The sequence below is a fragment of the Notolepis coatsorum genome, assembly GCF_963971535.1.
Source record: "Notolepis coatsorum genome assembly, chromosome: 3".
In the NCBI taxonomy this organism is placed as follows: Eukaryota; Metazoa; Chordata; class Actinopteri; order Aulopiformes; family Paralepididae; genus Notolepis; species Notolepis coatsorum.
In genome coordinates, this window is record NC_140167.1 from 95,154,065 (window position 1) to 95,180,068 (window position 26,004).

The following is a 26,004-nucleotide window of genomic DNA, read 5'->3' on the forward strand; positions in this document are numbered from 1 at the left end:
CACTGGAAGTAGGTGTGCCAGTGTAGCCTAGTTCCCCAACAGTCACGAAATACACTCCAAATACAACTCCAAAACATTCCTGTAAACATGTTGTGACCTGTGTATTTACCATGTGATATTTTTTTTCCAGTTTAAAAAAAAAAATAAACAGGGCTTTTGAGGCGATGAAATTACTGCAAATACAGTTTTGGAGTGTATTTCGTGACTGTTGGGGAACTAGGCTACCCTGGCACACCTACTTCCAGTGAATGACGCTAAGCTAGGCTAACGGTGCGGCTGTTCCTTAAGCCTAATGCATGCACAGAGAAGAAAAGGGTCTGTATCTGCTTGTCTAACTCCCGGGTAGATGGCAAATAAGCTAATTTCCCCAAAAGTTGGCGTGTTCCTTTAACCACCCACGTATTCATTGTTTTATAACCTCGTCTGACCATCGCTCACTACACCGTTCACTACACCGCTCACTACACCGTTCACTACACCGTTCACTACACCGTTCACTACACCGTTCACTACACCGCTCACTACACCGTTCACTACACCGCTCACTACACCGTTCACTACACCGCTCACTACACCGCTCACTACACCGCTCACTACACCGTTCACTACACCGCTCACTACATCGTTCACTACACCGCTCACTACACCGTGTCACACTCGCTGTAGCGTCACCTGCCTCTGTAACAGTTGTTGAGCCACAGGACTGTTGCTATGGCAGAGTACTGCAGATGCAAATGGGATTTGGCGAATACAGATTACTGGTAAAGCCTTTGTCTGAGCCTCATGTGTGTAATTCCCCCCTGCCCCCGGTCCGGTCTCAATGGCCGGCTTTGATTACCACAGTGATCGTTGTTTTGTCTGTAAATCCAGCCGCCACAGGAGGACAAAGAGAGATGGGCTATAACACCATGTGGATATCCAGTATAGGAGGCCAGCGGTTAGCAGAGTCAACAATGACACTGGCTGTCTCCCGGCCTCCTATATGCCTGCCAGGCTGCGTCTCTACAATTCATAGCCGCATTTCTGCAGACCCCTCTCTGATTGGTTGAACTCCATTTCTGCAGACCCCTCCCATTTCTGCAGACCCCTCTCTGATTGGTTGAGCGAAGCCTCTCTCTGATTGGTTGAGCGAAGCCCCTTTTAAGGTACGCGCTTGGTTTGAGCAAAGCCCCTCTCAGGTACGTGTTGTAAGGTTATCGCGGTGCTCGCGCCAAAAAAAGAAATCGCGCCAAAAAAAGAAAAAAGATGCCGCACATTAATATGGCAGCAAATCTTAAAATACGCGTCAGCAATGATGAGCGTTTTCCCTGTACTCCGCCATGTGAATCTAATCTGGATGCGTACCCTGAACTTGTGGTAGGCCTAGACATTTTCAATTCATCATCTTGTTTACATCAGGGTCTCCCATGTTCAATTCATGATAACATATATGACATACAGGTAGACAGATGGACAGTACTGCTACATTTAGACATTTATGACATACCAGATTTTGAACTTGTGGTAGGCCTAGACATTTTCAATTCATCGTCTTGTTTACATCAGGGTCCCCCACTTGTATGCAAATAAACAACTTGTGACAAATAACTCTTGACTTGACTTGACCACCAGCCTCTCTCTCTTAAGGCATTAACTGGGTTAATTAATCTAAATGTTATATTGTAACTGTCTAGTTATTGATTGATTGAATTGATTGAAAACTTTATTAACAGATTGCAGAATGGGTACAGTACACAGTACAGCTCAATACATACAATTGTTAAGGGAATGCAGACCCCAGAGAAAGACTTTCGTCTTGTTTACATCAGGGTCCCCCATTTTCAATTCATCGTAACATATGACATACAGATAGACAACTGGGTTAATCTAAATGTTACATTGTACAGTAAGTGGGGAGTGTAAACAAGTTGAACGCTGGCTGTTGTGAAATGTGAATAAACCGTGAAGTCACGCGAAATAACGTTATACGCGAAGCTATACAAACCAATTACATAATCCTATCCAACATGTGTAAAGGCACACACAACATATTCCAGTTAACGGTATATTTTTTTAATGATTCGTTATGGCGTAATCAATACTTCCATGCCGTCGGGCAACAACCGTGGGTTTTCAGCCTCTCTCTCTGGAGTTAACGGAGTTTCGACTCCTGGCTAGAGGAGCTTGTCTCGGCTCATGCGGGGGGCCAATCAGAGAGGGGCTTCGCTCAACCAATCAGAGAGGGGTCTGCAGAAATGGGAGGGGTCTGCAAAAATGTAGTTCAACCAATCAGAGAGGGGTCTGCAGAAATGCGGCTACGAATTGTAGAGACGCTGCCAGGCTTTCCCCCCAGAACACGTTGTTGACTACAGTCCTTCTTCTTTAGGCTATGGTTAGACTAGTGTATTCCTGGCGTTTTTTTATACGTTTTTGACGACGTTTCATGTCCTATCTACACAGAAATGCGTTTTTTGGCGTTTTTTTGTGGATACGGCTGAAACGCAAAATTGTGTTTGCGTTTGGAGATACGCAAAAAAAACGAGTCGACAACAGCGTGTAGTCAGCACGGAGCAGTTGTTGCGAAAACGCCCATGCGCAGTAGATACCATCGCGTGCCCTTCCGGTGACAACAGTGTGTGTGTTTGGGACAGAGCTCCGTGTCCCAAATAGCTTCAGCTACCATGTGTTGTCAAGTTATTGTTATAAGGACCCCAGTCCAAGCTACAACAGTCTGCATTCCCTTAACAATTGTTTGTATTGAGCCGTATTGTATTGTACCCATATGCAATATGTTAAATAAAGTTTACATCCATTCATTCTGCTAGCATTACCGATTGCATGAGCAGCTGGCTAACGTGAGCTATCAGGATTCAGACCCTGTTAGCTCAGAGTTCCTCTTTCAACTTAACATGCATTAAACAAAATGGCCCAGTCATCTATTCACCTTTGTTTAATACACACAGCGTTGTCTCTAATGTTATCTAACTACTGATAGCTCGCGATATCATCAGTTTTGATGCTGGCTAAGTAGCGTGAGCTAACGTTAGCTTCTAGCCACAATGCTATATTGTTATAATGGCATACTCCATTGACGTTAGCATGCAGCTAACAATGCTACCGATCGTTTTTTAGACTAAACTATCCGCTCTTGGTGGTCACTTGTGTTGATGTTAGTTTTGTTTCATCAACAAATGACAGGCAGAACACACGGTGAATGTATCCGTTTTGTTTATTGCACTTTTATTAGGCTTTGCTGAAAAAAGAATTGCTGCATTGAGTAAATAGGCAAGATGGTGGCGCGGCATAGGCGCCTGCCTTATTGACATTTTCTTTGCTGGAGCTTCCACCAGGAAGTGTATTGGCACATTCGTTCTGATTGGTTGAAATTGCCTTCATGTTTGCCACCTACTGCCACCTACTGCTTTGGCAGTGTACTACATCAGTGTGCTCGGCTGACAAAAACGAAAAAAAAAAACGAAAGTGTGACTCAGGCGCACGACGTCTGAGTCAACAATACGAAGATGATACGAAAGGTGTAACCGCAGCCTTAGTTTCAGCCTGACCACAGCCGGCAGCAGGGCCGTTTCTAGCTTTTTGGGGGCCCTAAGCTAAATGTTGTTTGGGGGCCCCTATTTTGTGAAACTATGGTGGGGGGATTCCAAACCCTTTAAGGTGGGCATGCATTTAACATATAAATGCATTAATCTGGTGCACTTTAAGAGGAAAAGAGGCTAGATCCGTGAAGAAAACGTATATATTTTTTTCCCTCACAAATTCAAATCAAACATCTCAAGTTGACCCCAGCAATGACAGAAAATGATAATAAATAGGAAACACTGGGGCTCCCCTACATCAAGAAACTCCTGAAAACGTACAGGATTTACCGAATCTGCATTATAACATCTCCCAAATGCACATCAATGAGACAGATACAGCATTTTCCTTACATTTCTGACTTACAATATTGAAATTTAAATGGAACTATTTATGAAAAAAGTTAAATTAAGTTTAAAAATGCAACTAAATTTAGTCAGTAAGCTACTTATGTATTATTATTTTTTCTTTTATAAAGAAACACCCACTTGCGGTCATAAGCAGTAGCCTATCGGTTACATTTTTTAAGCTGATGATTTGTTACATCCCTACAGGATATATATATTGTATTGAGTGAATACAAAAGAAAAAAAATATATATTTATAAATCTTTATGGCATTTTAGGGGCCCCCTGGTGGCTTCTGGGGCCCTCTGCAACCTCATAGTATGCATATGGCAAGAAACGGGCCTGGCCGGCAGTACACATCCGTTCCAGCCCTCGCTCTCACCTGCTCCGGCTGACTGCAGTGCAGTCTCCTCCAGGCAGCCGCCATGTCGCGGGGAGCCTGGCTGCTCTGGTGGCTCAATGTCACTGATAAATGTCAGACCCCCACAGTGCCCCAGAACCAAATCCGGTTTGTGAGCCGGGGGGAAAGTAGATTAAGCCTGGTGGAAGTAGTCAGAGGGGGATGTAGTCAGAGAGAGAGGGAGAGAGAAAACCTCTGAATGTAGTAATTTACTACATCTGAGGATTTGCTGAACAAACACATTCTCGTTCAGTGGATGTAATTTGGCGAGAATTGAGCTGTTTATAGTGTATTTTAGTGTATATGGTGAGAAATGATTTTGCTACTGAGTGCTCTTGTGTACTCACATACTTTATGATCCTCTCCGTCGTGTAGTATTGGCGATATGTCACCGCGATGGGCTTTGAATACCAAATCACTTCCCTCGTTCCTTCCCAGTTGGCAGGGGACCACTCTCCCACCGGGCCCTGCTCTCGTGGAGCATATTGGCCCCTCATCAACTCCCAAGCAGAGGGCTGACGGATGCTCCTGATGCCACCTCTCCTCTCCTCTCCTCTCCTCTCCTCTCCTCTCCTCTCCTCTCCTCTCCTCTCCTCTCCTCTCCTCTCCTCTCCTCTCCTCTCCTCTCCTCTCCTCTCCTCTCCTCTCATCTCCTCCCATCTCCTCTCCTCTCCTCTCCTCTCCTCTCCTCTCCTCTCCTCTCCTCTCCTCTCCTCTCCTCTCCTCTCACTGCAACACAGCCTCTCCTCTCCTCTCCTCTCCTCTCCTCTCCTCTTACTGCAACACAGCCTCTCCTTTCCTCTCCTCTCCTGCCCCCTCACAGCAACACACTCTCTCCTCTCATCTCCTCTTCTTTCCTCTCCTCTCCTGCCTCCTCGCTGCAACACACTCTCTCCTCTCCTCTCCTCTCCTCTCCTCTTCTTTCCTCTCCTCTCCTGCCTCCTCTCTGCAACACACTCTCTCCTCTCCTCTTCTTTCCTCTCCTCTCCTGCCTCCTCTCTGCAACACACTCTCTCCTCTCCTCTTCTTTCCTCTCCTCTCCTCTCCTCTTCTTTCCTCTCCTCTCCTGCCTCCTCGCTGCAACACACTCTCTCCTCTCCTCTTCTTTCCTCTCCTCTCCTGCCTCCTCGCTGCAACACTCTCCTCTCCTTTCCTCTCCTCTTCGTTCCTCTCCTCTCCTCTCCTCTCCTCTCCTCTCCTCTTCTTTCCTCTCCTCTCCTCTTCTTTCCTCTCCTCTCCTCTCTCCTCTCTGCAACACACTCTCTCCTCTCTCCACCGGCTCCTCTTCATCTCTGTGCTGCTCGGTGTCGGACACTATGGACTCACCCCCCCCCCCCCCATTGTGGAGGCCTGTGGGCACTTTGAATATTAACACTGTATGAAGATCAATGGAAGGATTTGTTTTTGGTCTAATTTATATTCTGCTTGCATGGCCTGATACCTAGTAGCTGTCCAGCGGCTCACCCCTGGTAGCTGTACTTCTAATGAGCTCTGATGTGAGTTAATGCGCTGTGACTCGCAGGCCGCGGAGCTGTGCTGTAAGTAGCCTCCACTGGGACGTCAACGCATCACAGAGGAGAGTCTATGATCTAATTAGTACATCAAGCGCCATCACTGACACAGATCCGCCGTCGGTTTTCATCGCTTTAGGAACTCGCACATTCAATCGCTACCATTCGATATGGTAGAGATTTAATTGTTTCAATACTATCGAGTGTCGTTGTGGTATGGAATCCCAGGTATTGGTATTGGCACCTTTTTCTGTGTGTTCTCTCTCCTCTAGTCAGTAACAGTGAGCAACACAAGTGTTCTTCTCTCTCCTCTAGTCAGTAACAGTGAGCAACACAAGTGTTCTTCTCTCTCCTCTAGTCAGTAACAGTGAGCAACACAAGTGTTCTTCTCTCTTCTCTAAAGTCAGTAACAGTGAGCACCACAAGTGTTCTTCTCTCTCCTCTAGTCAGTAACAGTGAGCAACACAAGTGTTCTTCTCTCTTCTCTAAAGTCAGTAACAGTGAGCAACACAAGTGTTCTTCTCTCTCCTCTAGTCAGTAACAGTGAGCAACACAAGTGTTCTTCTCTCTTCTCTAAAGTCAGTAACAGTGAGCAACACAAGTGTTCTTCTCTCTCCTCTAAAGTCAGTAACAGTGAGCAACACAAGTGTTCTTCTCTCTCCTCTAGTCAGTAACAGTGAGCAACACAAGTGTTCTTCTCTCTCCTCTAGTCGGTAACAGTGAGCAACACAAGTGTTCTTCTCTCTTCTCTAGTCAGTAACAGTGAGCAACATAAGTGTTCTTCTCTCTCCTCTAGTCAGTAACAGTGAGCAACACAAGTGTTCTTCTCTCTTCTCTAGTCAGTAACAGTGAGCAACACAAGTGTTCTTCTCTCTCCTCTAGTCAGTAACAGTGAGCAACACAAGTGTTCTTCTCTCTCCTCTAGTCAGTAACAGTGAGCAACACAAGTGTTCTTCTCTCTTCTCTAGTCAGTAACAGTGAGCAACACAAGTGTTCTTCTCTCTCCTCTAGTCAGTAACAGTGAGCAACACAAGTGTTCTTCTCTCTTCTCTAAAGTCAGTAACAGTGAGCAACACAAGTGTTCTCTCTCCTCTAGTCAGTAACAGTGAGCAACACAAGTGTTCTTCTCTCTCCTCTAGTCAGTAACAGTGAGCAACACAAGTGTTCTTCTATCTTCTCTAAAGTCAGTAACAGTGAGCAACACAAGTGTTCTTCTCTCTCCTCTAGTCAGTAACAGTGAGCAACACAAGTGTTCTTCTCTCTCCTCTAGTCAGTAACAGTGAGCAACACAAGTGTTCTTCTCTCTCCTCTAAAGTCAGTAACAGTGAGCAACACACGTGTTCTTCTCTCTCCTCTAGTCAGTAACAGTGAGCAACACACGTGTTCTTCTCTCTCCTCTAAAGTCAGTAACAGTGAGCAACACACGTGTTCTTCTCTCTTCTCTAGTCAGTAACAGTGAGCAACACACGTGTTCTTCTCTCTTCTCTAGTCAGTAACAGTGAGCAACACAAGTGTTCTTCTCTCTTCTCTAAAGTCAGTAACAGTGAGCAACACAAGTGTTCTTCTCTCTTCTCTAAAGTCAGTAACAGTGAGCAACACAAGTGTTCTTCTCTCTCCTCTAGTCAGTAACAGTGAGCAACACACGTGTTCTTCTCTCTCCTCTAAAGTCAGTAACAGTGAGCAACACACGTGTTCTTCTCTCTTCTCTAGTCAGTAACAGTGAGCAACACAAGTGTTCTTCTCTCTCCTCTAGTCAGTAACAGTGAGCAACACAAGTGTTCTTCTCTCTTCTCTAAAGTCAGTAACAGTGAGCAACACAAGTGTTCTCTCTCCTCTAGTCAGTAACAGTGAGCAACACAAGTGTTCTTCTCTCTCCTCTAGTCAGTAACAGTGAGCAACACAAGTGTTCTTCTATCTTCTCTAAAGTCAGTAACAGTGAGCAACACAAGTGTTCTTCTCTCTTCTCTAAAGTCAGTAACAGTGAGCAACACAAGTGTTCTTCTCTCTCCTCTAGTCAGTAACAGTGAGCAACACAAGTGTTCTTCTCTCTTCTCTAAAGTCAGTAACAGTGAGCAACACAAGTGTTCTTCTCTCTCCTCTAAAGTCAGTAACAGTGAGCAACACAAGTGTTCTTCTCTCTCCTCTAGTCAGTAACAGTGAGCAACACAAGTGTTCTTCTCTCTCCTCTAGTCGGTAACAGTGAGCAACACAAGTGTTCTTCTCTCTTCTCTAGTCAGTAACAGTGAGCAACATAAGTGTTCTTCTCTCTCCTCTAGTCAGTAACAGTGAGCAACACAAGTGTTCTTCTCTCTTCTCTAGTCAGTAACAGTGAGCAACACAAGTGTTCTTCTCTCTCCTCTAGTCAGTAACAGTGAGCAACACAAGTGTTCTTCTCTCTCCTCTAGTCAGTAACAGTGAGCAACACAAGTGTTCTTCTCTCTTCTCTAGTCAGTAACAGTGAGCAACACAAGTGTTCTTCTCTCTCCTCTAGTCAGTAACAGTGAGCAACACAAGTGTTCTTCTCTCTTCTCTAAAGTCAGTAACAGTGAGCAACACAAGTGTTCTCTCTCCTCTAGTCAGTAACAGTGAGCAACACAAGTGTTCTTCTCTCTCCTCTAGTCAGTAACAGTGAGCAACACAAGTGTTCTTCTATCTTCTCTAAAGTCAGTAACAGTGAGCAACACAAGTGTTCTTCTCTCTCCTCTAGTCAGTAACAGTGAGCAACACAAGTGTTCTTCTCTCTCCTCTAGTCAGTAACAGTGAGCAACACAAGTGTTCTTCTCTCTCCTCTAAAGTCAGTAACAGTGAGCAACACACGTGTTCTTCTCTCTCCTCTAGTCAGTAACAGTGAGCAACACACGTGTTCTTCTCTCTCCTCTAAAGTCAGTAACAGTGAGCAACACACGTGTTCTTCTCTCTTCTCTAGTCAGTAACAGTGAGCAACACAAGTGTTCTTCTCTCTCCTCTAAAGTCAGTAACAGTGAGCAACACAGTGCGTCACTGCCTCCTCCACCAGGGCTTTGTGCAGCATGCTCACTGACCTTGGCAGAGGAATTCACACATTTAACCCAGAACATTACCATTTTTAGAAGTAAAACACAGCTATGGGTCGAAGTTCAGATTGGAAGCAGGGTGTCTCTCCTCGCTTTCCGCTAAGGCTGGGCGATATGGCCAAAAAACGTTATCATGATAACGATATGATAATGTTATCATATCACCCGACAGCGATAATTATCGATATTGTTATCAGTATTAAACAAATTAAAAAATATATATATTTAAAACACTTTTTTTAACAACAAATGTATGTTTATTTTGCAGCAATTCTTTGTCGTTGCCGCCATCTTTAGTGTTACAGCCCCTCACACTCCAGTTCTCAGGCTGCAGCTGGTTTGAAAGCGAAAGTAAACCGGCTTCTCTGCTGGCTGTGGCTCCAGGGGAGTTGAACAGTTCTGGCTCTGCTCGTTTCTTTTCTATCTTTTGGCGCTTTTTTGGTGGACAAACCACCGCGACTGGAGTGGAGACTAGCTCTGCTAGCTCACATAGCCTACTGTGTACAGACGGTTTCAAACTGTATTTTACATTAGAAAGCAAACAAAATAAATGAAAAAGAAATCTCAATTTGGTCAGTATTGTCATTTGGACAAGCAAAGCCATTACTTTAAGTTGCAGGCAAGAAAGACAAGTCTGTCCACTGTCTCTTGCAGGTCACAATATATAAATTTTTTTTATAAAAAAAAAGTTTTGATATTTGTTCAATTATTGATCGATATCGATTATTAAAATATATCGCGATAATTATCATTTTATTGCCCAGCCCAGTTTCCGGCCCCAGGATGTCCGATAGGAGGACAATCTGGTCATTCACTTTAAGAAACTGTACTCTGCATCAAAACCCATCTAACCATAAAGGAAGGAATCTGCGTGTCTACTGTATGTGCAATCATGCGTGTCTGTAATTCACATATCTTGAGAACTGTTTATCCAATCAACTTCACACATGGTGGGTGTATTACTGAGGGCCCAAGTAAGTACCGTGTCCAATGTGACGTTGTTTGGATGCACGGTTCTTGAGAACACTGCCAGCAGCAATACTGCGGTTCTCACTACAAGCAGCAATACTGCGGTTCTCACTACAAGCAGCAATACTGCGGTTCTCACTACAAGCAGCAATACTGCGGTTCTTACTACAAGCAGCAATACTGTGGTTCTCACTACAAGCAGCAATACTTCAGGGAGCTCCAGTAGCTCACCGCATATCTCAGCGCTATTTCTGCGTCGGGGAAAACCGTGCTCGTCACGGATCTGGTGGACACGACACGAGTTCGATTCCCGGACCCGCCGTCATTTATCAGAATGTCTTCCCCTGCTCTACATCCCGTTTCAACCTGTTTCTGTCGGTCATGCTTGACCAGAAAAGCGATAAACGCTAAAAAAAAAAGTAAAAAAAAATAAAAATAAAAGCAGCAATACTGCGGTTCTCACTACAAGCAGCAATACTGCGGTTCTCACTACAAGCAGCAATACTGCGGTTCTCACTACAAGCAGCAATACTGCGGTTCTCACTACAAGCAGCACGCGCTCTGAGCTGCCACGTTCCCAACACGCACACGCTCTAATATCTGTTGGAGTGCGTTGCTGACAATAAAATGGAGAAGTCCAAAATCTCATGATCATTGATTGTAACAAAAACTCTGACACATGTCTATCATGTCATTGCTTTCCATGATTTCTCCCATGGATGATGACAATACTACTACTACTACTACTACTACTACTACTACTACTACTACTACTACTACTACTACTACTACTACTACTACTACTACTACTACTACTACTACTATTATTATTATTATTAATACTATTATTATTACTACTATGATTAATACAACAACTACTACTATTACTACTATTAATACAACTACTACTATTACTACTATTATTAATACAACTACTACAACTAATATTAATACTAGTACTATTATTATTACTATTATTATTACTACTACTACTATTATTAATACAACTACTATTACTACTATTAATAATACAACGACTACTACTATTATTAGTAAAGTAATATTAGTAGTAGTAGTAATAATAGTACTAGTATTACTATTAGTAATACTAGTACTATTATTACTACTACTACTACTACTAATATTACTAGTACTACTACTACTACTGAAAGCGCGTTCGTTGATTGCTGCGAAGGTGAACAAGGTTGGACACAGGTGGTTATTATAAGATCGAGACACAGTCAGATTTCAGAATATAACAAAGGATGGTTTATTATTCTAAACACACGAGTAAAGGCGGTTACAGATCTGTGATCCAAACACATAGGTCTCACGCAGGAGGAATGCAAAAAGGAAAACAAAACAGCAGGTTATATTCACGTAAACGCCTCCCATAACGTAGTTTCACTTTCCATACGACTGATTGATCGATATAGTGGTGGTGAGGTAATGGTGGTTTGCGCCCCGCAAAAGGCGCTGACGTCTGTTAAGTTTCAATCTCACCCACCCAGTCAAACGTCCCTGAGTTCCAGTCCGTTCTGGTATTAATAATAAGATACATTTAAGAATGTTCTCAGGCCTTTGAGAGCCTTGAGGAATAATGGAGCACTTATAGCACGGCCCGTACTCCCATCACAACAGATGGCAGCTACTTGCGCAGGTGTTCCGCACTCCCAGCGTTGGGTATCTAGAACAACCGCAGATAAGGTGTTCCCAGTAGCTGTCCAATGGGTGAGATTCATCCAGAGACGCTTGAAGGAACAATGGTTCCACTATAAGGCCTGCCACTGGGTAAGGTCGACTCCAGACTGAGGAATTCAGGTCCTTTACCTTCAATACTACTACAATTACTATTACCTTCAATACTACTACAATTACTATTACCTTCAATACTACTACAATTACTATTACCTTCAATACTACTACAATTACCATTACCTTCAATACTACTACAATTACCATTACCTTCAATACAACTACAATTACCATTACCTTCAATACTACTACAATTACTATTACCTTCAATACTACTACAATTACTATTACCTTCATTACTACTACAATTACTATTACCTTCAATACTACTACAATTACCATTACCTTCAATACTACTATAATTACCATTACCTTCAATACTACTACAATTACTATTACCTTCAATACTACTACAATTACTATTACCTTCAATACTACTACAATTACTATTACCTTCAATACTACTACAATTACTATTACCTTCAATACTACTACAATTACTATTACCTTCAATACTACTACAATTACTATTACCTTCAATACTACTACAATTACTATTACCTTCAATACTACTACAATTACTATTACCTTAGTTAGTAGTGAGTAAGAGCCAATGTGAGGAGGGTGGTAGTGAGGACTAGGGGTGGGACGATACATCGATCCAGATCGATACATCGATGTAATTATCAACGATCGAATCGGATCGATGCGATGTAATAAGATCGATTCATATCGATACTCTTATTTTGAAAATCCTGTGGCGAGTCTCATAACTGATTGTGTTAAATGGGCATATGATATCATCTCATATCGATCGCAGGCACCTGAATCTAATCGTATCGTATTGTATCGTGAGAGACTTTGTGATATCGGCAAATATCGTATCGTTGTCCAAAGAATCGATATCGTATCGTATCATGATGAAACTGGTGATTCCCACCCCTAGTGAGGACAGAGGAGTGAAGAAGAGGGTGGTAGTGAGGACAGAGGAGTGAAGAAGAAGAGGGTGGTAGTGAGGACAGAGGAGTGAAGAAGAAGAGGGTGGTAGTGAGGACAGAGGAGTGAAGAAGAGGAGGGTAGTGAGGACAGAGGAGTGAAGAAGAAGAGGGTGGTAGTGAGGACAGAGGAGTGAAGAAGAGGGTGGTAGTGAGGACAGAGGAGTGAAGAAGAGGGTGGTAGTGAGGACAGAGTGAAGAAGAGGGTGGTAGTGAGGACAGAGGAGTGAAGAAGAGGGTGGTAGTGAGGACAGAGTGAAGAAGAGGGTGGTAGTGAGGACAGAGGAGTGAAGAAGAGGGTGGTAGTGAGGACAGAGGAGTGAAGAAGAGGGTGGTAGTGAGGACAGAGGAGTGAAGAAGAGGGTGGTAGTGAGGACAGAGGAGTGAAGAAGAGGATGGTAGTGAGGACAGGAGTGAAGAAGAGGGTGGTAGTGAGGACAGAGGAGTGAAGAAGAGGAGGGTAGTGAGGACAGAGGAGTGAAGAAGAGGAGGGTAGTGAGGACAGGAGTGAAGAAGAGGAGGGTAGTGAGCAGGGATGAAGAGTTGTGCGTGCCAGTCTCCACATTCGATTTTCATGTCGGTAGAAAAAAAAATATATAATTTATTATTATAATTTTTCTTTTTAAGTGAAGCACACTATTCTTATTTAATACATTTGTATATTTAGAGGCAGCCTAATTTTCAATTCAGGCCTAACATGATGCTACTGTTTGTTTTTTAAAGCCGGTTGATGGGCCAACAATGCAACAATGTAAATGTCGGGTCAGCTGAGCCGATCAACGTTCTGAAGGATTATCTGATGTGTCTATTTATGTGCAATACCCTTTGATTTTAACGATCCATTCTATTTAAAAAGAAAAAAGAATAACTGAATTTAACTGAAACTGAACATTTTAACTGAATCTAAACAAACAGAAAATAATTTACATAACAACAGGAGGACAGACTTGAACCGTGAGGAGTAGGTTCTGGAAGTCGAGGCAGAGCAGAAAGTCATTTGCTCCTAGTTTTTTTTTTATAGCGCACGCATGACTTTGTTTACCCCCCCCCCCCTCCTGGCATTTTGCGTCATCATGTTTGGGTAAACACTCGCCTACACTAACCCGCTCAGCGCTGTTCACCAGGTATTCAATTAGATTAGATAGAGGTCCCGAAACCCGGCTTTACAAGAGCTTAGTCAGTAAGCAAAGTGTGCAGTTAACACAGTCTACAGTAAACTCATTCGTCACCCCGTATCCGAGGCCTGTTAAGTGGGCTGTACGTCTGTGAGCGGGATCAGTGCGGGAGACGGGCAGATGGGCGTTAGGCCCTCTCTCTCTCCTGCTGTCCCGGCCGCTTGAGATGATTAATAATGTTCTCAGGAACACGTCACGACGGGGCCACATTGTACTTTTGTACTTATTTTATGCCATTATTAAGTCTGCACGTTTACATTGCACTACTTTTATAATTTTTTTATAAATGTTTTTATTTTCCATTTTTCATACATAGAACAAGACATCACAATACAATAACATTAATAATAATAATAATAATAATAATAATAATAATAATAATAATAATAATAATAATAATAATAATAATAATAATAATAATAATAATAATAATAATAATAATAATAGTAACAATAACAACAACGACGACAACAATAATAACGGTACAAGACAGGCAAACAAGAAAGTAAAATAATAAAAACTTAATTAAAAATAAATGTGGCTCTTAGGCCTAACAAAAATAATGGTTGGTTTCAGGTTGCCGACCGACCCTGCCGATTTAGGTGCGACCCAATATATTTTATGAGTTTTTTAAAAAAAATATATATTTAAAAAAAAAAAAAAAATCAGATTTTTTTTTTTTTTTTTTTTTTTAGAATAAAGTTTCATAGAAATCTTAGTCAAACATTTAGTATTATGGATATTAAACATGCTGGCAGAGTACATGCATCCATGTTGTTGTGAACATTTTAATTAAATAAAGAAATTCCCTATCCATAGTCGCCGTGGGAAAGAATAAAATAAAAAAATAAAATAAAATAAATTCCCTACCTACCCATGGCCAAACTGACAACCAACCTGAAACCAACTATTATTTTTGTTAGGCCTTATGTGTGTGCATTATCTATGTGTGCTATATATATATACGTGTGTTCTACCTACCCATGTGTGCGTGTGCCTTACCTATTACATTGCACTACTTTTATTGTCTTTTATACCTATTCTTATGTCTGCAATTTATGCATTGTTTTTTTATTCTGTCAATCTGTGTGCTGATTTTATGCCCATGTTCATTTTATACTATATAGTAGATGGTTATTATTAATATTTATTATTAAATGTCTGTGGAGTCTCGACGACATTGAAAAATGAGGGTGACCTCACTTGTCTTTTCGAGTATAAATAAAGGACGATGATGATGACGACTCAAACTGGGCTCATGAACAAACCTTACAGTTACATGCGTTGAGAAAATGGGGGAATCTCTCCGCGTGTCTCTACAAAGACACAGACGGATCGCGGTAGCCCCCCTCGGGTGACTGTGAGGATCTGGCGTCTCTGGTTCAACGCTCCCGCTACCGGGTTAAGTGGGGATTCTTCTCGGGGTGACACGGATAAAGATGAGCCGTTTGTTCTGTTTTAGAGCCGTTGGATGATTTATTACAACTGTGTCTTCAACAGCCATTGTAGCGATCTAGCATCTGCATATCATAACCAGTGCTACTGAGATGCCTACTGTGAAAGGATGTTTTGTACAACTCGAGTTGACCTCTTTGCAGTTGTGTCAGCCATGTAGGCACAATCTGATTTAAGAAATAATAATGGTAAATGTGGACTGCATTTTTATAACAGCCTTTATCCAAAGCGTTTTACAACTTATGCCTCACATTCACACATTCACTCAGACATTCACACACCGACAGTGGAGGCGACCATGCGAGGTGCCGCCCCGCTCACCGGGAGCAGTTAGGGTAGAGCCATATGGAATCCGCGGACGGAATCGCGGAATTGAGCAATAAAAATGGAATCCACTAAAAATTTTTTTTTTTTTTTTTTACTTTTTTTTTTTTACTGTTGTGGGACTTGTACAGCACTTTGTTCAACTTTGTCAGTGCTGTAAAGTTGAAACCTTTTTAAATCTTAGACAAACAAAACACTTTGCTTTCATGAAATATTGTAAGCCGTCATTTGAGGCTTTATAAAAGCAGCACAATGAACACAAATCTGTCAGTGCCGAGTCCGACCTCATCTTAAATAACAAACAGCATTGCTTGTTGTAGTTAACAAAGAGAGCCAGAGTTGATTTTGCAAAAATATATATAATTTTTTTTTTTTTTTTTTATAATCGAATTTTATTTTCATATTCGAATCCCATGCCCATCGAACAAAGCTTCGAAGCTTCGAAGTATTTAAGACAGCCCTATTAAATGGACTGTTATATCTTATTAAATTGTGGACATTTATTCATTTCCACTTATTAGACACTATTTCTGATGGTAAAATGAGCGAGCGTACAAAGCAAAATACAGAATTCTGAAATATTAAAACGGAAAAAACGGAATTTGGAAAAAAATAAAATGGAATTTGGAAAAAAATAAAACTGATTTCATATGGCTCTAAGTTAGGGGTTAAGTGTCTTGCTCAAGGACACTTCGACACACTGCCGGCGGGTGATGAGCCGGAATTGAACCGGGAACCTTCCGATTACAATGCGACCACTCTACCTCTCACTGTTGCCCCCCATAATAATACGTTTGAATTAATTTCTATGTAGCTATGATTCCTCTACCTGCCATTGTACTCTGTATCCCACATACAGTACATTTTATTTCAACATTACATTTTTTACATTTACATTTAGTCATTTAGTGGTTCCCAAAGTCGGGGTCGCGACCCAAAGGTGGCAAGATGGTTTCCAAAAAAAAAAAAAAAAAATGTTTTTTTTTTTTTTTTTTTTTTTGTCAGGCCACTGAACTTAGAAGCAGGCCAAGACAGTGTTTCTAGTTGTATTCTAAAATTATATTCTATTGTATTCTAAAATGTGACTATATGGTTTTATATTAACTTAATAAATAAACAAAAACGAAAAATCTACTTATTTCAACGAACATTTCAAACTAAATAACAGATTATGCACATAAAACGCTGAAAACAACCGAAGCAACAATAGTATTTTAATGAGGCTATTATTATTATCATTATTATTTTGCAACAAGTTAGCCCTCTCATAAATAGCACATATAAATGAATAACTGACTTGAACTAACTTAATAGGATTGAAGTGATATTTGGCTTAAAAAATCGGTCGCCTGGCAAAAAAAAAGAAAAGAAAGCCTGACAATGTGCTTGTGACGCCTTATTTTCTGTGTCCCGGCCTGAAAAGTTTGGGAACCCCTTAGCTGACTTTTTTATCCAAAGCGACTTACAAGTTCTGTACGACGAGTCATCAGGAAGGGCACAACTCTATCAGCTGAGTAACAATGTTCATAATTTCAACTAACCACTGGTTTGCTTGTCTTACAGGTGAGCCACGCAAGTTTGATCCAACCTTCAGAGGACCTATTCACAACAGGTAGCCCTCCACACTCACTCCCACTTCTTCTTACACATTTGGTTGCATGAGCTAATTCACCAGACTGGCATCAGGACATCCGCCCTGATCTGTTCCCAGGCCATGCCTCTTTCTGGGGAGAAAGAACGTGGGGAATAATAAATGGACTGCATTAACTCTTTTATCCAAAATTCTTTACAACTTATGCCTCACAATCACCCATTCACTCACCCACTCACACACCCGACGGCAGAGGCGACCATGCAAGGTGCCGACCTGCTCATCGGGAGGTCTCTCTCTCTGTGTTGATCTTTTGTCTTCGACGCACGCTGCCGGGAGGAGCGGGAATTGAACCGGGAACCTTCTGATTACCAGACGACCGCTCTACCTCCTGAGCCACTGTCGCCTCCCACAGGGGTTCAGCGGTGTTTGGTTACAAACTAGCTTTGGGACAAAAACAACAAACGGATAAACAACATAGACCTCCTTAGGTTTAGGTCACCCAGAGATTCATATGCATAATGTTACATCATGCCCAGGTAGGGAAATGGGGAAATACAGTATCCTGCAGCTGAATGGGGAAATACCATAGAAGAAGACTGAAGGAGCTTTCCTGAAAACAGATCAACGAATCATAACTTTTTAAAACCGTGCAAAAAAAAGTTTTAAACAATTTAATCATTCTGCCAAAAGTTTTTATACAGGCCAAATACAATAGGAATGATGTCTATGTATTCCACCAAAAGCCAAAGTACCCGTATGTACAAAAAACTCTGCTCCCACTTATATTAGCTAATACAATTGCATAACTGACACTAAGGCTAAACCACTAGCGAGTATCTTCTGGCTCCTGATTCAAGTCTCTTTTTCATAGAGCAGTATTGATTTCGTTATATAAGCTTTTTGGCGCATCTCTCTCTGTGTTGATGATGGATTGATCTTTTGTCATGCAGCGTTAATGAAGAGCGAGGCTGACGGCTGGCAGCTCTCTCCACTCCACCACACAGATCGATGGCCATTAGTCCCGCCGGTGGCTGGCGTGAGCCCAATGACACACGTTATTAACCAGCCACGCCACGCACACCAAAACAACATGTAGTCCAGATTAGGAATGGGCGTGAGTCATCGATTAGTTGAGTACTCACTGTTTCAACTGAACTAGAGTGGTTTTTGAGGGTACTCGATTTATCTTTTTATATCTTTGGTTACCACATTTACATTTTGGCATTTTAGCTGATGCTTTTATCCAAAGCGACTTACAAGTTCTGTACGACAAGTCAGCAGGAAGGGCACAACTCATTCAGTAGGGGTGTGGATATTTCTCGATTCTAAGATGCAGCGTGATGCGGACGTGGACGATTCTGATGATTGATTATTGATTATTATAGCCTACTAACGTTGATGTGCTAAAAAAAAATTCTGGTTAGCTATTTTAGTCGCGAATGCATTTACGCATATAACGTAGGACATTTGCGCAAAATTGCTGCGGTGAAAAATGGTTAGTAAAAGTTAGACGTACATAGTACCTAACTACCTACTTACTGGTCACAGGAGTCTTCAATAACGTTTGGATGGTAATCCATTTAACAACATATTTGTTGGCAGACGGCTCCTGCTATCTTAACGTTAGAAAGCTAAGCATGCATAGCGTGACCTGTGTAACGTTAAATAACTTGTGTTCCACTGGGAAAGACTGTTCATCACTGCATACAACTTGGTTTAATCCAAACGTCCATTCAGAAACGTTGTATTATGAAATAAGATATTCGGCTCTATCTGACTATTCCTATGCCTTGGTCTGTGTTCAGCTGACACTGTTGACATGCCCACTACGCAGAGCTAGTGCTCCGGTCACGCATCCACTCAACTCATAGACAATACAGCATCAGGCTATTCTAAAAGTATTGATACTAATAAAATTCGTATGGAACCATTTTTAACAGCTGGGTATCGAGATACCTTTCTAGTATCTGTTTATCATGCAATACAAGTGAAGACATTTATTTTGACATTTTGATTTAAGAACTTTCTAAATAAAAGTACATTTATCTGACTGCTTGTTGTATTGGTTAGGAAGTATAAGGTTAGGAAGAACTTAATGATACGATTCTACACAGCCATAATACAATACATTATTTCACTATCCATCACTGTATGGTACGGCAACACACCCAAACACACACTACACAGACTAGACAGGATCATTATAAGGGCATCCAAAATCATCAACTGCAAACTCCCCACCCTGGACTCCATACACAAACATCACACCATCACACACGCAAACAAAATCATCAGTGACCCCCTGCACCCAGCTCATCACCTCTTCCAACACCTCCCCTCTGGTAGGAGGTTCAGGTCACTGGGCAGTCGTACTGTGAGGTTCAATAACAGTTTCTTTCCGAAGGCCATACAACTGCTTAACTCCAACTCCTCCTAAATTTACCCCCTGCTGTTATGTTTCTTCTGGTCTAGGTTACATTGAACTGTCATCTATAGTTTTTCGTACTGTACTGTTTCTGTCATGTATTTGTTCTAGGTGGTGTTTTCTGTACTGTACTGTTCCATGTGTCTTTTTATGTTTTTGTGGTGTATTGTCGCAGCTACCACCTGCACCGTGCTTGAATTCCACCGGCCTGGCCGTGTGGCAATAAAAGGAACTTGAACTTGAACTTGAATGACTTGATGAAAAAGTAGCCCTGTGCAGTAATATAGATTATAAAATTGAGGATGTAATATATTATTGAGCTGCATCGAGATGCATTGTAGAATCTAATCGTGGACTGCTGAATCGTAATCGAATCGTGAGCCCAGTGAAGATTCACAGCTCTATCATTCAGCTGAGTAACAATGTTCATCAAAGTGTTGAAACTTGATTGCTGCAGTGTTGAGAGCATAGTAGTAGAGACATATTAGTTAGGAAGAGAGCATGATGGTAGAGGACAGTAAGAAGGTTAGTGTTTTATTTTAATTAAACATTTTTATTTCAGATATTGATTGAAGAAGTGTGTTTTTAGTCGACCACAAAAGATTGGTCGGGTTTCGGCTGTCCTAACTGTGGTGGGAAGTTCATTCCACCATTGTGGAGCGAGGACAGAGAATAGGCGGCTTCTCTTTGATGACCCAGGGGTGGGTCTGAGACGGCCAGAAGATGTAGAGTGGAGGGGTGGTGTAGGGTGTGTAGTTAGAGACCACTGACCTGCACGATATGCCAGGTCGAGGACCTTGAAGCAGATTTGTGTGACGATGGGGAGCCAGTGCAGCTCTCTAAGGAGTGGGGTGACCTGGGCAGAAGCCACTGCCACCAAGCCTCTTCAACTCATTCAAAACGCAGCGGGCCTGATCTCAAACCTACCGAAGTCGGCCCATGTCACCCCACTTCTAAAGCTGCGGTTACACCTTTCGTTTCATTTTCGTTTCATTGTCATATGCGTTTCGACGTGGCAGCCTCGAGTCACACTTTCGTTTTTGTCACCTGAGCACACTGATGTAGTACACTGCCAAAGCAGTAGGTGGCAGTAGGTGGCAAACATGAAGGCAATTTCAACCAATCAGAACTTGAATGTGCCTGCAAAGCAAATGTCAACAAGGCGGCCACCATCTTTTGCCTAGTTACCCAATGCAGCAATTCTTTTTCAGCAAAGCCTAATAAAAGTTCAATAAACAAAACGGATACATTCACTGTGTGTTCTGCCTCTCATTTGTTGATGAAACAAAACTAACATCAACACAAGTGACCACCAAGAGCGGATAGTTTAGTCTAAAAAAAGATCGGTAGCATTGTTAGCTGCATGCTAACATCAATGGAGTATGCCATTATAACAGTATAGCATTGTGGCTAGAAGCTAACGTTAGCTCACGCTACTTAGCCAGCACCAAACTGATGATATCGCGAGCTATCAGTAGTTGGATAACATTAGAGACAACGCTGTGTGTATTAAACAAAGGTGAATAGATGACTGGGCCATTTTGTTTAATGCTTGTTTTTATTTATTTTTTTAACTTTGGCCATTCCCCTGGCTCTTTTTTTTTATGTGTTTATCACATTTATTCTGGTCAAGGATGACCGACAGAAACAGGCTGAAAGGGTTCAGATGGGGGGGAAGACACTCTGGGAAAGGCACGGCTGCAGTCCGGGATTCGAACTCGCTAAACCCCAGATCCGTGACGAGCACGGTTGTCCACGGCGCCGAAATAGCGCTCGCGGTACGTGGTGAGCTACTGGAGCTCCCCCTGTTTAATGCTTGTTAAGTTGAAAGAGGAGCTCTGAGCTAACAGGGTCTGAATCCTGATAGCTCACGTTAGCCAGCTGCAATCGGTAATGCTAGCAGAATGAATGGATGTAAACTTTATTTAACATATTGCATATGGGTACAATACAATACGGCTCAATACAAACAATTGTTAAGGGAATGCAGACTGTTGTAGCTTGGACTGGGGTCCTTATAACAATAACTTGACAACACATGGTAGCTGAAGCTATTTGGGACACAGAGCTATGTCCCAAACACACACCCACACACACACTGTTGTCACCGGAAGGGCACGCAGATGGTATCTACTGCGCATGGGCGCTTTCGCAACAACGGCTCCGTGCTGACTACACGGCTGTTGTCGGCGCGTTTTTTAGGGGTTCTCCAAAACGCAAACGCAATTTAGCGTTTCAGCCGTATCAAAAAAAAAACGCCAAAAAACGCATTTCTGTGTAATAGGGACATGAAACGTATTCAAAAACGTATAAAAACGAGCCACAAAAACACTAGTCTAACCTCTGCCTTAGGGATCTGCACTGGCTCCCCATTGCTGCACGTATCCGCTTCAAGGCCCTCGACCTGGCATACCGTGCGGCAAAGGGAACCGCTCCCGCCTACCTCCGGTCAATGGTCTCTAACTACACACCCTCAAGACCCCTACGCTCTGCATTTTCTGGCCTCAGACCTACTCCTATCCAAGCTCCCGGAGGGTCATCAAAGAGAAGCCGCCTATTCTCAGTCCTTGCCCCACAATGGTGGAATGAACTACCCACCCCAGTTAGGACAGCCGAATCCCGTCCAATCTTTCGCCGTCGACTAAAGACGCACTTCTTCAACCATTATCTGAAATAATAATAAAAAATAAAATAAAAAAAATCTAACCCTAACTAACCTTACTGTCATGCACTTGTCCTAATAAACTAACCTACACTGTAACACGCAACACTTTGATGAATATTGTTACTCAGCTGATAGAGTTGTATCCTTCCTGATGACCTGTCGTACAGAACTTGTAAGTCGCTTTGGATAAAACACGTGTCACGGTGCTTAACGTGGTGCTTCTCGTGCCGCCGAGAGGCCTGCCAGCACTGTCCTCCACAGCACTTGGACACGTCTAATAAAGCAGTGCGCTCTGCCAGGCAGGCCAGCAGGGGGCGCTCCAGGAAGGGAGATCTGAAAAGAGACCTGGTTCTGGAACGACGCCTGGTAGGAATCAGAATGAGGTTGAAGTCTGACTATATTTGGCTCCAGACCACATTGCTGTTAGGTTTGTCTTCCTCCTCTGAGATGAGACGAGGCAGGCATGCTTGTTTACATCTCCCTCTCTCCCCTCATATCCTCCTCTCCTCTCCTCCTCTCTCCCCTCATCTCCTCCTCTCCTCTCTCCTCTCCTTCCCTCCTCCCTTCCTTTCTCCTCCTCCCCTCCTCTCTCCTCTCCCTCCTCTCCTCTCTCCTCCTCTCCCTTCTCCTCCTCTCCCCTCTCCTGATCTCTCCTCTCTCCTCTCCTCCCCTCCTCTCTCCCTTTCCTCTCTTTAAATTGACTGAAGTAACTACTGAAGAGGTTATGAAAAAGCTCAGTATGCTGCAGCCAACAAAAGCCACAGGCCATGACAATATTCCCACCAGATTTCTCAGAGACTCTGCTTCCATCATAGCTCCCATTGTAGCCCATATCACCAACCTATCCATCAACCAGGGTCACATCCCGCAAGAACTCAAGCTTGCTAGGGTAACCCCTCTATTTAAAAAAGGAAACAAACTAGATCCAGGTAACTACCGCCCCGTTTCTATCCTTTGTTCCATATCAAAGGTAATTGAGAGGCTGGTATATGAGCAGATAGACAACTACCTGACTGAACATAGACTATTGTACCAGTTCCAATCAGGTTTCAGAAAATCACACTCCACTGACACCTGTTTACTGTACCTGACAGATTATATAAAACGGGAGATGGACAAGGGGAACTACTGTGGGATGGTAATGTTGGACCTGCAAAAGGCGTTTGACACGGTCAACCACTCCATCCTACTAGAAAAATTGAGAGCGATAGGCTTTGATAGCAAGTCAGCCAAATGGGTCAAGTCCTACCTGGAGGGAAGAGAACAGGTGGTAGACATCAATGGCACCTTGTCCTCGTCCCTTCCAGTGACATGTGGGGTCCCCCAAGGAAGCATATTGGGACCTCAACTGTTTTTAATATATATTAATGACATGAAATCGGCATGCGATTGCAACCTGTTCCTGTTTGCTGACGACTCGGCACTCCTGGTCTCAGACAGGGATAAGTCTAAAGTGGAAAGTGTCCTGAGCAGTGAAATGAAAAAAATCTGCTCCTGGCTCAGTGACAATAAATTGTCTCTACATCTGGGAAAAACAGAGGCCATACTCTTTGGGTCAAACGCCAACCTAAAGAAATCCCAGGGTTTTAAAATTAGAGTAGGTGAAAACATTATTGAGGATAAAGAGGAGGTCACCTACCTGGGCTTTATTTTAAATAACAAACTTTCTAACGAAAAAATGGCACAAAAAGTTATTACTAAGGTCAATCAAAAAACCAAATTTTTATTTAGAATTTCCTCGTCCATAAATAAAAACGCTCTGAGGACCCTAGCTGGAGCCCTCATCCAATGTCACTTTGACTATGCTTGCACTTCATGGTACAGCAACATATCAAAACAAATGAAGACAAAGCTCCAGACCTCCCAAAACAAACTAGTGAGACTCCTGCACAACCTTCACTTTAGGACTCACCTAACGCCAGCCCACTTTAGCAGGCTGGGATGGCTTAGGGTTGAAGAAAGGGTACACCAGCTTAAAATGCTACTGGTTTTTAAAGTACTAAAAGAAACGGTCCCCAAGTACCTAGTAAATTATTTTAATAAAGTAGGAGATGTCCACAAACACGCCACAAGAGGAAGCCCCACGGACCTGGTCCCGCCGAGAGTCAGGACATGCATGGGGAAAGATGCATTTTTTTACTCTGCTACGGTAATGTGGAATGCCCTGCCAACATTTATAAAACTCCTGAACTCCCCTCTCGGATTTAAATCCGCCCTAAAAACATGGCTCAGCAGCAACTCAAATTGGTCTTAAAATGTTTTTTTATCTCTTTTATCATAACTTGGCTTTTATTTCTTTTATCATGAGTTGCTTTTAAGGGTTTGCGGATTTTCTTTTAACATTAGTTAACTGTATGAGTTGTCAGGTTAGGTGTTTTTATAATTTTTTTTTAGAATGTGTCCTGTCAGTGTACATGTCCATTTGTGTTTCTGTGCCTTTTTATGTTCCATGTATGGACCACAATGGAAACAAGCCTTGGCTTTATTGTGTTTTATCCATTTTTGACCTGCGTTATTGACACTGTTATTGTCTTGTCTTTTAAAATGTTTTTTTGTCATACGATTTGTGTCAAAATAAAGTATTCAATTCAAAAATATATTCAATTCAACTCCCCTCATCTCCTCCTCTCCCCTCTCCTCTCCTTCCCTCCTCCCTTCTTTCTCCTCCTCCCCTCCTCTCTCCTCTCCCTCCTCTCCTCCTCTCCCTTCTCCTCTCCCCTCTCCTGACCTCTCCTCTCCCTCCTCTCCCTTCTCCTCCCCTCCTCTCTCCCCTCATCTCCTCCTCTCCCCTCTCCTCTCCTTCCCTCCTCCCTTCCTTTCTCCTCCTCCCCTCCTCTCTCCTCTCCTCCTCTCTCCTCCTCTCCCCTCTCCTGATCTCTCCTCTCCCTCCTCTCCCTTCTCCTCCCCTCCTCTCTCCCCTCATCTCCTCCTCTCCCCTCTCCTTCCCTCCTCCCTTCCTTTCTCCTCCTCCTCTCCTCTCTCCTCTCCCTCCTCTCCCTTCTCCTCCTCTCCCCTCTCCTGATCTCTCCTCTCACTCCTCTCCCTTCTCCTCCCCTCCTCTCTCCCCTCATCTCCTCCTCTCCTCTCTCCTCTCCTTCCCTCCTCCCTTCCTTTCTCCTCCTCCCCTCCTCTCTCCTCTCCCTCCTCTCCTCCTCTCTCCTCCTCTCCCTTCTCCTCCTCTCCCCTCTCCTGATCTCTCCTCTCCCTCCTCTCCCTTCTCCTCCCCTCCTCTCTCCCCTCATCTCCTCCTCTCCCCTCTCCTCTCCCTCCTCTCCCTTCTCATCCCCTCCTCTCTCCCCTCCTCTCTCCTCTCCCTCCTCTCCTCCTCTCTCCTCCTCCTCTCCCCTCTCCTGATCTCTCCTCTCCCTCCTCTCCCTTCTCCTCCCCTCCTCTCTCCCCTCATCTCCTCCTCTCCCTTCTCCTCCCCTCCTCTCTCCCTCCTCTCTCCCTCTCCCTCCTCTCCTCCTCTCTCCTCCTCTCCCTTCTCCTCCTCTCCCCTCTCCTGATCTATCCTCTCCCTTCTCCTCCCCTCCTCTCTCCCCTCCTCTCTCCTCCTCTCTCCTCCTCTCCCTTCTCCTCCTCTCCCCTCTCCTGATCTCTCCTCTCCCTTCTCCTCCCCTCCTCTCTCTCCTCCTCTCTCCTCCTCTCCCTTCTCCTCCTCTCCCCTCTCCTGATCTCTCCTCTCCCTTCTCCTCCCCTCCTCTCTCCCCTCCTCTCTCCTCCTCTCTCCTCCTCTCCCTTCTCCTCCTCTCCCCTCTCCTGA

General features: G+C 43.2%; 1 protein-coding gene across 1 annotated transcript in view; it reads left to right on the forward strand.

Annotated features, from left to right (window-relative positions):
* Window positions 1-26,004, forward strand: part of slc44a5b (solute carrier family 44 member 5b) — a 113,138-nt gene that overhangs the window by 23,397 nt on the left and 63,737 nt on the right. The window contains 1 exon segment of the mRNA XM_084311622.1: window positions 17,121-17,169. Coding sequence (XP_084167748.1) covers window positions 17,121-17,169 — 49 coding nt within the window.